Source organism: Dicentrarchus labrax, unplaced genomic scaffold, assembly GCF_905237075.1.
Source record: "Dicentrarchus labrax unplaced genomic scaffold, dlabrax2021, whole genome shotgun sequence".
In the NCBI taxonomy this organism is placed as follows: domain Eukaryota; kingdom Metazoa; phylum Chordata; class Actinopteri; family Moronidae; genus Dicentrarchus; species Dicentrarchus labrax.
Genome location: NW_026136723.1, coordinates 22,657,775 through 22,670,035, shown reverse-complemented (window position 1 = coordinate 22,670,035; position 12,261 = coordinate 22,657,775). Strand labels below are relative to the sequence as shown.

The 12,261-nt window shown below is 41.9% G+C and overlaps 1 protein-coding gene and 1 long non-coding RNA gene across 5 annotated transcripts in view; one reads left to right on the top strand and one right to left on the bottom strand.

Annotated features, from left to right (window-relative positions):
• hivep1 (HIVEP zinc finger 1) overlaps positions 1–5,123 on the bottom strand; it is a 53,859-nt gene extending 48,736 nt beyond the window's left edge. The window contains exons 1-2 of one of the 4 annotated variants that reach the window (XM_051391348.1): positions 4,977–5,123; positions 2,658–2,792 (exon numbers count right to left, since the gene is read on the bottom strand). In XM_051391348.1, the coding sequence (XP_051247308.1) occupies positions 2,658–2,697 (40 nt within the window). In that variant the 5' untranslated portion in view covers positions 2,698–2,792; positions 4,977–5,123. Of the gene's footprint in view, positions 1–2,657; positions 2,793–2,888; positions 3,053–4,024; positions 4,127–4,792; positions 4,893–4,976 lie in introns of those variants that run through there. The other 3 variants (XM_051391347.1, XM_051391349.1, XM_051391350.1) reach the window with 3 other exon arrangements.
• LOC127358342 (uncharacterized) lies at positions 5,114–11,892 on the top strand. The gene is made up of 3 exons (XR_007882416.1): positions 5,114–5,250; positions 5,360–5,584; positions 10,651–11,892. It is a non-coding gene; the product is annotated as an uncharacterized LOC127358342 (long non-coding RNA).
• Positions 11,893–12,261: the final 369 nt, after the last annotated feature.

Genomic DNA, 12,261 nt, shown 5'->3' with positions numbered 1-12,261 from the left:
ACAAAAAGATACAAAATGACTACAAAGAAGCACAAAGCAACTACAAAGAGACTCAAAAGGACCACTAAGAGACACAAAGCAACCACAAAGAGACTGTATTTGTTGCCTCTTTCTGTCTGGGTGCTCCTGTGTAGGAGTGTTGGGGGCCTTTTCAGCTATTTACTGAGAATATTTCACATTAGAATATTTAAAATTGATTATTTATTACCCGGAATAAACCAGGGCTTTAACACATTTCACTCCACCCACCTCCTTTACAATGAATTAAGATCTTCCATCTCAATCAAATTCAATTATACTCTTTTCTCCTCCAGATCTTTAATCTAACCCACAATACTGCAGCAGCTGCAGCTCGACTGTCTGCGCCGAGAGAAACGAGGGAACAGTCACCATTAAAAATAGAACCAAGTATCATTTGGCCACCGTTTCTATCGTCCTCTGTTGGGCAATGTAATGTACTGTTCTAAAACTTAATTATTTATGTTGTTTGGCCAAATAAGCTCCATGAAAAAAAAGTGTTTATATGATAAATAAACAGAGGGACTCTGGCTCGCTGCTTGCAGTCATGAGGAAATCTGCCGTGTGGATCGACTGCTGGGGAATGGCAGTGATGCACATTTTCACACCCAGCATGTAACGCTGCAAAATTCGTAGATCTGTGAACTGCAAACGTCTGTTGACACGTAAATCTGTCAGTTCTCAACATAACACGAAATCCGTCAAGCCAATTGGTGTTCTGTGTTAGCACGGGAAGGACGCTGCCGACGCTTCGATATGCTGTGTCAGCCCTGTAATAAATGTGCACTTTAAAATGCATTTTCTTTCTATTTCTGAGGATTATTCTGCAGCATGAGGATCCTCAAGGACTCACACACATTCAGATTAATAAATACAAACAATGCAGCCACAGACTGCTGTTAATTTACACTTAATCGAACTGTCAAACAGCTTTACAGTGAAGTCCTGTAGAGCTGCAGAGAGATTCTGGCCTATAAATCTTGTTTTCCAGACTTAAGAACACGTTTTGTTTGGTTCAGACCCCCAAAACATATCACATCATCAGGATTTAAATAGTTTTTTTCAGAGATGATTAAATTTATGATGCAAAAATGTTGAGAAAGCTGTAAATTCTGCACAACAAAACATATTTTATTAATGACAATGTTTTGATTCTAGAGGGATTCTTTGTCAGGTCACAATGTTTCCTTCTACCAGTAATAACGCTCACTACCACACAATCATATCGCAATATCTGTCAAAATAATCTCATTAGGATGTTTTTACCAGATCATGCAGCCGTAGCATGCATGTGCAAAGACAAAATAATAGTCTGTTTACGTCACAGACTTCAAAATTAAAGCTGACTACTGCCCATAAAATACAATAAAGATGCAGATATATGTAAGATTTACACGTGTATCATGTGAGTAAAGATTCAGTATGAAACATTTGGTTTGGTCAGTGTATAATGAACTGAAAATAGGATAGTAGTAATAGTTGTGTTTTTGTTGCCTTAAAATGAGACGTTTTTATCTATAGATAAGTTGCCTTTCCATGGAGGCGGCCATGTTTCTACACTGGCTCTAAATAAGGCCGTGTTTTGCAGCCACTATAGTTTTTCCATCATGCCTGGAAACGGAGGGTGAAGTGAGGGAGTGTCAATCTGCAACTAGACGGCACTAAACCCTACACACTCGTCCTTTAAATCAAAACAAACCCACTGTGAAAGGTCGATTTCACAACAAGGGATAGCAACATGTGAGGCAGCGTAAGAAGATAGTGAGCGAGGGTTCACGGGAACAAACTGATTCCTGCTTCCGAAGAAACCGGCCGAGTGCGAGGAAAGCCAAAGATCACATGACCATCAAATGTTCATGAGCTCATAAAAGCAGCCCGACTGGAAGCTCAGTGACAAAAAAACAATCCTAAACTTATCGCATGGAGATTCTGCCGCCCTCTCACATCAAAACAATAAGTCAAAGTTTGCTGACGTTGCGTATTAGCGTGGGGATCATGGGAGTTGTTGCATTCAACAACATTGCAGTCAACTAATCCTGGTTACGGTTCCTCCGGTGTTCATCGTTCAGGAGGTTTCTACCAGGAGCCGAATTATCCACAGAGGTCTCCTCCTCTCTAACACAAACAGATCTGCTATTAAAACCAGTTTGACGGACAAAGGATGTTCTAGAGGAGCTGCTGCTAACGTTAGCTCAGCTTGTTCCTCTGATAACTTAAGATCCAGACGTCTGAGGACTAAAATCCTTCCTCTGGTTAAAACATAGAGTTTAAAACAACCAAGATCTAAAAAGTGTGTCGTATAAATGAAGCTTAAAACTGGATATTTATGACAGCTTCCGGCAGACAACCATGTGCAAAGCAGATACGACGCCACTGACAGGCGACCGGTGAAACTCACATGTGAGATGTTACTTTACAACATATATAAACACATATGAAGTATTTTTAGACCACCGCTACGACAGACGACCTACTCTCACACAAACTCCATCTAATCAGATATCTGGGTATGTAGGAAGGAAGTAAAAACGCTATTTAAAGCCCAAAGCAACACATCTAAACGCCAACAACATCACCGCTCAACAGCGGCCTCGTGGACGCCACCGAGCCTCCACCAAAAAAAGAAGCCGTGAGCTCACCTTTTAAATTTTTCGGGTTGTTCTGCTTGGTCCGCGGCATCTTTTTCCCCCGCCTCAGTTCACAGGTGCATCTTGGGGAATTCTAGCAGTTGGACCGCGAGAAGAGTCGACTCCTGAGGCGCAGTCTGGGTACATCTGCAGAAAACACACACACACACACATATAAATATATATATATACACATATATATACACACACAGGGAGTCAGAATCAGCTAAAACATGAGCTCACAGTGATCAATAAAAGGTGTCTGTGAGACGCTGATTGAGTTTGTTCCTCAAAAAAAGGTGCTGGACTTTTCCTTTCAGGGGCCTCTTTCTCCTCCTCTCTCCTCTCTGTGCTGTAATAATGTGCAGTGCGGCTCCGGCGTACTGTCTACTGTCAGTGGGAGGAGGTGTGAATATGTTCTCCCCATATCAATATAACCTCTGCAGCAGCTGCTATCTGCCACTCTGATATCAAACACAAAGACAAGAGAAAGAGAGAGGTGAGAAGATCCGCCATTGTTTATGGGAAAACATCTTGATTGACATGCCCGCTCCTCAACTTTTAGACGAATGTAAACGAGAAGAAGGTCCTGTGTGAGCCGCCGCCGCCGCCAACTGGTGATGATGATGATGAGCGCTCAGGAGGGAGGGGGGGAGGAAGAGGAGAGAAATCTAACCTGCTGAAGTTGGATCACTGCAGAAAAAGTCTGAACCCTCCTTCACAGTGGAAACGTTTGCTCTCGATTGCAACCAGACGCTTTAAATATGAGGGTTTCATGCAAATTCTGGGGTTTTGTTAAACCCCTAACAAAGACAACCGACGTAAGACAGAAAAGGTGGGTGAAGTTAAATGCCACACACATACAAAACGCTGCAACAGCTTCTTTTAGTGAAGACAAAAAAAAAAAACAACCGCATAAGAAAAAATCTGACAGAAAAACACACAAAATCTTAAATATCTCATTTATATTATCAAAATAAAAGCTTTCCTGCCCTTGCATCATCCCCCCACCGTGTCCTCACAACACCTCTACCCCCTGTCAGAGCAATGCACGTTGCAGAGAGCAGCTCCAGGAATCAGCCTTTGTCTCTCCCCCCTCCTCTCCTCCTCCTCCTCCTCTTCCTCCTCCTTCACCGATATTACATAACACTTACTACAACTGGATGATGATTTCTTCTCCTTCCTCCTCCCTTCCATACAGTCGGTACATGTGGCACTAGAGCAATGACATCATCTCACGGTAGGGTTTTCGGTATAGGGTTGTTTGTTAGGGCGCGTGCACCGGGTCGCACATACACACAACACAAACAACAACAACAACAACAACAACAACGTCCTGGAAGAAAACACGAAGAGCAGCAGCAGCAGCAGCAGCTCACCTGGATGCCGCACGGATGCACAGGAGCGCGGGTTCGACGTCTCGGTTGATGTGGAGGCGGAGGAGAGTGAGACATGTCCTCTGGCGTGTCTGTCTATCTGTCTGCCTGCCTATCTGTCTGTCTGTGCATATATGTGAGGAAACACCCTGATACTGACACACACACACACACACAAACACACGCTGGAGAGCTGCGCTGTAACGCTATGTCCTCAACCACCCTGACAGGCAGGAATGCAACCTGCAGGTGACTAATGAGTCCGCTCACACCTGAGGATCAACCGGAACACATTATGTAAAAAGGTGGCGGCAGCGCGCGCGCGCACAGTGCACGCACCGACCGTGAGAGTGTGTGACATAATTAATAAGATCTGAAACATCAGGAGATATAAATATATAAAGCTGCGGGGTTTTGTCTTTTTCTTGCTCCGTGCAGCGGAGGAGAGGTGGTTCACAGCAGGAGGAAGAGGAGGAAGAGGAGGAGGAAGGGTTGCAGCTGATTAAAAACAGAAGATAAATTAACTGCATGCAATGAAGTCAGCAAAACACAGCGCGTGGGAATAGCGTATTTTGTGCCTGTTGCAACACGTGAACGCCCTGTAAGTGAGGGAGGAGCCAGGGAAAACCCCTCACTGTCTCTGCAACAGCGCTCGACCGGGACACTTTCCCTCCACCTCCTCCTCCTCCTCCTCCTTTATCCAACCAAACCTCCACACACACACACACACACACACACCTTCACCAACAACATTGAGGGGGTATATCTTACCTACAGTGTGCACGAACAGGAGCAACAAAGAGCGGCTGCGTTAGAGAAGAAGCACCGGAGAGCTCAAGTTGCGTCCTTTTTTTTTTTTTTTTTTTTTTTTGCTGCAGGAGTCCACACAGGAAAACACTGCGCCAAAAACAAGGTGGTGGAGGAAGAGGAGGAGGAGGAAGGGGGGGGTGCTCACCTGCGTCCACCTGACCGGGTTTAACACACCCGTCAAAGTTGAGGGTTAAAACCCGGACGAGAGGCACACAGCAGCGATAAAAGCATGTCCGACTCTCTCTCAGGCTGCAGCTACCGACAGCGACCTATATCACACTGACAGAAGCCCCGCTCCGGCTCCGGCTCCGGCTGGGTGCTGCTGGTGCTGCTGGTGGTGGAGGAGGTGGAGGAGGAGAAAAAACCACGCAGAAAAACAAATCAAGCGCACTCACAAGTGGATGTATTAATACTCACAGGTGCAGGGTTGTAACACACCTTTTTTAGTGTAAAGAGGAGAGGAGAAGGGGAGGGGGGGTACTGCTCCGTGTTTTCTCCCTTCACCTTCTCTCTCACTTTCTATTGCAGGAAACAGACAGGCCCACTGACGTCAACGGGGGTCCCGTCTCCGCCTCTCAGCCGCGGGGGTGTCCTCGTCCTGCAGCGGGGGGATCCCGACGGCCGGAGCCACAGCCGCAGCGACCGAGTGACTCCTCGTCCTGACACCGAGGAGACGGTTTCAGCCTTCAGGATCCGTGTTCCTGAAGGGTCCCCCCCCCGACCAACAGTTATATACACAGGCAACAAAACGAGGTGGTTTTTTAATTTTTAATTTTTATATTTTAGATTTCTCTTTTTTATTTTGAAAGTAAAAATGTATTTATTTTGAAAGTAAAAATGTATTTATTTTGAAAATAAATAAATAAATGAAAACAAAAATAATAAAAAAAATAAAAATAAAAACTTTACACAAAAAACGACAGTTTTTTAAAAATAAATAAATTTTTACTTTCAAAATAAAAAACAGAAATCAAAAGTTAAACAGATCGTTTTTTATTTTTTTATTTTCAAAATAAAAAAACGTGTCATTTCCTGATATTTTGTTTTTCTCATTTTAAAAACAAGAATAATTTGCCTGCAAAGCACACTGATGATGAAGCTACACCTCCTCCTCCTCCTAGTGGAGCAGTGAGGAGCAGCGGGTCGCCCGTTGTGAGCCCCCCTGCAGGGCCCCCACCCACCCTCTCTTTCTGCACATAGTTTAGGACTGACGGTTTTCCCGGAGGTTCCTTGTTGTCAGGTCACGTTGTGCCCCTCCGCCACTACCGACCGGGCTTTCCCATGCACAAACCCGCAGCAGGGACACAACAGTGGGTCTCTCTGCACACCGGGGCCCGCGGTGGTGAATCAGAAAACATGGATGAACTGTGGCCTCAACTGGTGCCAAACAACCAGTGCAGCAAACACTGTTTTACTTATGTAGAAGTGGCACAATGTAGAAATACTCTACTACGAGATAGATACACAACCACAACAAATTACTATAAGTGTCTATATGCAGAATATCCTCAAATACCACATAAAATATACACTGCATAGTTTTATTGATCTGATAATATTGGAATTTATTTGTTGATTGTATTTTGTGGGCAATTATTAATCTAAACCTACTAAGTAATTCAAATTATTAAATAAATGTAGTGCAGTAAAAAGAACAATATTTACCCTGAAAATTGAACTTAAGTAAGAGTACTTTAAGTAAATACTACTTGTAGTTATTTGCTGTGGTGCAAACTAAAGTACATTTACTCAAATACAAGTTTTAAGGTTTACTTGGGTTAAAATGTACTTAACACAATTAAAATTATTTAAATAAATTGAATCTTTATCATAAAAATATATCTAATTGAGATATTATTTTATCTCAAGACCGAAACTAAATAAAAAAGCATCAAGAATCAAAAACATGGAGGAAGTAAAAGAGTTTAAATTGTGTTTAAATGTTTCTTTGTGTATCCAGATGTCGCACTAATAGCAGCTGTACTTCAAAACAGACTCGTGTGTGAGAATTAAACCCGTGTTTATGTGTCCCATAATAATACGTCTGACTGGTTGAACAAGCTAGCAAACAAATATGCATCCAGGAAACCACGAGTGTTAACGTCGGCCATTTTAAAGGCAACGTGTTCTTCAGTGTCACTGCTAACGCAACGTGATCTGGCTTTAGCGCAGTTAGCTACAGTTAGCTACAGCTAGCTACAGCTGGCTACAGTTAGTAGCAGTTGGCTACAGTTGGCTACAGTTAGCTACAGTTAGCAGCAGTTGGCTACAGTTAGCAGCAGTTAGTTACAGTTAGCTACAGCTAGCTACAGTTAGCAGCAGTTAGCAGCAGTTAGTTACAGTTAGCTACAGCTAGCTGCAGTTAGCAGCAATTAGTTACAGTTAGTTACAGTTAGCAGCAGTTAGCTACAGCTAGCAGCAGTTAGTTACAGTTAGCAGCAGTTAGCTACACCTAGCTACAGCTAGCTACAGTTAGCTACAGCTAGCAGCAGTTAGTTACAGTTAGCAGCAGTTAGCTACAGCTAGCTACAGTTAGCTACAGTTAGCAGCAGTTAGTTACAGTTAGCTACAGTTGGCTACAGCTAGCTACAGTTAGCAGCAGTTGGCTACAGTTAGCTACAGCTAGCTACAGTTAGTAAAAGTTAGCAGCAGTTAGCTACAGTTAGCTACAGTTAGCAGCAGTTAGCTACAGCTAGCTACAGTTAGTTACAGTTAGCTACAGTTAGCAGCAGTTGGCTACAGTTGACTACAGTTAGCTACAGTTAGCAGCAGTTGGCTACAGTTGGCTACAGTTAGCTACAGTTGGCTACAGTTAGCTACAGTTAGCAGCAGTTAATTACAGTTGGCTACAGTTAGTAGCAGTTAGCTACAGCTAACTACAGTTAGTTAGTTAGCTACAGTTAGCTACAGTTAGTTACAGTCAGCTACAGTTAGCTACAGTTAGCAGCAGTTAGTTACAGTTGGCTACAGTTAGTAGCAGTTAGCTACAGCTAGCTACAGTTAGCTACAGTTAGCTACAGTTAGCAGCAGTTGGCTACAGTTAGCAGCAGTTGGCTACAGTTAGCAGCAGTTAGCTACAGTTAGCAGCAGTTAGCTACAGTTAGCAGCAGTTAGCTACAGTTAGCAGCAGTTGGCTACAGTTAGCTACAGTTAGCAGCAGTTAGCTACAGTTAGCAGCAGTTGGCTACAGTTAGCTACAGTTAGCTACAGTCTCCCTGCCGACTCAACTGCAGCTAGCATGCTAAAGGAGCTAGCTCAAATAAAATAATAACATTAGCCTAAAATGAAACTAGCTTTTATCAGGTTTTGTACGGGTTGCCACAGAACTCTAAAACTCATGATAATTAATGCTAACGTGGACGTTATATTTGTAAAATAAGCCAATATTTTTGTACTTTGATCAGTTAAACCAGTGAAAAACACAAACACACAATATCAGATAACTGAAACGAAGCAGCTCAACTGCAGCTAGCATGCTAAAGGAGCTAGCTAGGTATATCTCCAAAGTGAGGAAGTTTTTTATTCCTCAAATAACATAACAAAAACCTAAAATGAAACTTGCTTTTATCAGTTTTGTAAGGGAAAACACGATAACTAATGCTAAAGTGGACGTTATATTTGTAAAAGAAGCCAGCGTGTTTGTATTTTGATCAGTCAATAACACTAATCAATACGTCTAACTCAGTGTGTGAGCACATACAGACTCACACTCACTTTGTTAACTCACATTTTCCACAGTAGCTCTAATGAACAAGGCGTTCAGTCTTTAAAAGCACGGAGGGAAATTCTACTACGACGGCTCAGTTTCACCTTCGTTTCCATCTCCAACGTGACAACAAAACCCAAAATGTTCTCACAGCCCACTCAAGTCAAAGAAAGGGTCTGTACAACAACACAAGTTGATTTTAATCTGATTTTTAATCGTTGAGTGTCGTTGGTGTGGTTTAAAGCAGCAGAAACAAGGTTGCCTGGGTGCACCGGTGTGTCGTGCCAAGGCACCGTGTTATTTTTGTCCTGCGTCGGGTCCGGCTATGACACATCACCAGAACGAAAAAGGTCACGCTATTTTTTGCCTCGTAGTCGGAAAATAGCCCTCTAATAAATGCGTAAATAAATCGAACGTCCTCGCCCAGCAACCGGGGGTCCTCGCGGAGAAACGTTTAGCTGTAGCAGAGCGATTATAATTAGCACAAAGTCGACAGGTCTTTTTTATTTTTAATTAAAAAAAAACGTATTGAATTTAATCTTTAGCATTGAGAAGAGATGACCCAGATTAGGAAACTAAACTGCAGCATGAACACTTTCTGATTTTTCCACCTCAAGTTGCTGCAAAAAACAAAGTGTCACACACACACACACACACACACACACACACACACATATACAGTGTCACCCAAAGAAACTTTGCTGCAGTGAGGCAAAATCTACCCATTAATAAGTGATTGTGTGACAGCCGCCCACCATCATATCACAGGCTTCTTGCTGCAGACTGCAGAGTGGGACTCCTGGCTCAGTTCGAGCTTTATGACTCACCTGTTTCAACTGCAACAAACTTAAAATGGCACATTTGAATAGTGGAACATTTTTCTTTTTGTGCGAGAACAGCAACGGGGTGTCGACGCGAACGTTGATGCAGCGTTTTTTCTGTCTGTCGAGTGATTGGTTGTTGATGATTTCATGCATGTAAAAAGTTTTTTTTTTCTTTTTTAGAATTAACATCAGTTAAAAGTCTTATTTCTTCTGAGAATGACACTTTTCTCCTGTTTTATTTTTGTCATTTGCTGCTGTCTGAACACCCACGGAAACAAAAACTGAGATGGTTTTTCAGTGCCGGATGAAAAAGGAGGGGGAGAGAGAGGAAGTGTGTGTGACTTGAAAAAAAACCTATTTACATAACCACATTTTCCTGAGAAGACAGCTTGTTTGGTTTTGAGCTAATACAATGCCAAGACTGGAACAATTGTTTATTAATTGAGCCCTCAGCAGCCGCTCTGTCAGCCAAAATCAATACGAGCACCAATCAGATCGGATTTGTTTTAGTGTGTAGTTGGAGCTGGACGGGATCCATTCGTGTCTTTAATGTTCAGCATTGCTCTGATAGAGTTTGTATGTTTGGAGTTATGAAGTCTTATTTACAATAATAACTCACAATTTGTGGTAATTTTGTGAAACAATTAGGCTTTAAACAGACGCAGGCTTCTCATTTCTCACCGGCAAACATAAAGATAATGGCTTGGTTGAAAATGTCTGTCTCCATGTGACTTTTTAAAAGTTTCCAGCTGATTATATAATTAATATAAAAAGCTTGTAAAAGGGTTAGAGCTAGTTAGCTCCAGTATAGTATTATCTATAAATATATAGTTTTTTCTTGCTATAGTATAACAGTCTGTGGACGAGGGCGACGAGGCTTTACACTTAAAAGTTGGTATTTTTAAACAGTTTTACCTTTATAGAAAATAAAATGATTTCAGGATGAGGATACGATGTGTTGGCTAAATGTAACTCTATATAACATAAAAGTAACACAGCCTCAGTTTTCTGTTTATTTATTCAAAATGTTTAGTTTTAGTTTAGTTTTAAATACTTTTTTAAAAATGATAATATGTGGGTATGTGTTGGGGGGAAGATTAAAGGAGTAAAGAACAGGTATTACAACACAAACACATGTAAACATCCCTGTCTCAGTAAATATGTGCACCAATGGCTCCTGACAAAAGCCTTACATTTTTATTTTATTTTATACACAAAATACACAATATTCTTAGTTTTTATTACCTATAATAACACAATAATAGTAATAAAATGCCCCTTTGCTTTAGGTGCTTGCAGCTTACGTGAGATGCAGACCAACCACAGCCACCAGAGCGGACACACTCTTGACATCATCCTCCAAAATCTTCATTTACACAGTATTACTTTAATTATAACCGCAGGCATCTTCTTCATCTCTGTTTTTATTTGCTGAATATTGTCATTGATCCTCCATTGTTACCACTACATGTTCTTTTCTTTATACAAGATCGTAATTAAATTGGCGTTTTTGGGCCCGTATAAATTAAATTACTTGACCCCTCACACTTTGAAATATCCAAGCATCAACCTACAGACCTAATAAAAAAGGTCTTTTTGGACATCCCCAAACTCCCTGCCTTGTCAGTTAAGACTTTTGTCAGTGCGGTCATATAATGGTCATATTAAAAAAGAAGGGGACTTCCTCAACTGCCCCCACAGCAGTGTTAGTGTATGGCAGCGAGGGGCTATTAATATCCTGGAGTGGTTACAGAAAATAAGCACAGCTGCCCAGCAGATCTGTCCTCCTGAACAATAGCCTCTTATGTGAAGGGAAGGCACTGCTGTTTGTGTCCTCTGCTAACCGATACCCCGTTCAAGGAGGTTCTTGTGCCGCTTTTATATCTTTGTCTCTCAGTTCGTATCATAAATAGATATTTATTGAACGCGACCTTCCAAAGAAAGACAGTATTCATAAGGGAATGCCTGAGTGTCCTATTTCTCTTGGCACACAGCGAGGCATTTGGATAAAGATTGATGTTGCTGAAGTATTTATAGGGTGGCGTCCTTTTTTTTTTATCCTTTCTTTTCTCTGTACGCTTCCTTTTGCTGAGGATATGCAAAAAAGAAACCGGACGCATAAACACCCTAAAATAAATACAGTATAATTGTTTTGGCACCCCTGGCTGGCCCCGTGTAGATAACCTCTACCTTATATCACACTGGACAGTTTTCCATTTAAACACCATTAGAGGATCCAGTAGCAGAGTGCAAACAGCCGCTCTCCTCCCTAACAAACTATATCTCAGGGTTTTCAATTAGAGGGACCACGCGTGGCAGTAAAAGGTGAATTATGAGGCAGTAATGTCCACTGCTCTCAGGGTAATTTGTATCCATAAAGGGCTTTTTCATCATTAATGTAACACACACACACACACACACAGGCTTCTTACAGTCTATTTTACTGTATATTTTATTAATATTTCCTTTATTCTTTGTACTATATTTCCATATGCTGCTGAGGGAGATCAATAAAGGAACATTATATCTCATTTTAAGGCTGCAGAGACAGACTGCAGTTTTAAATGTGAGCAAAATGTCTCCGTGTTCTCCACTGCACTGATAATAGGCGGGATTGTACACATTGCTGGATGCTTTTTTGTTTACACCGCACCATATGATGTTACATAACTGAGGCTGTTGCCGTGGTAACGCCAGGACTCCACCCCTCCCTCCCTCCTCCCTAACCACCCTTAGACATATAAACACACACACAGACACACACACACGCATATATATATATAACACGCCCTGCTGAGACAACAGGACATTCTCTGACCACATGACTCGACCAGTTGATTTAACGCTCACTTATTAACGAGATGGATTCTCTCTGGCGTCCGGATATGTTGCTCCTGAGA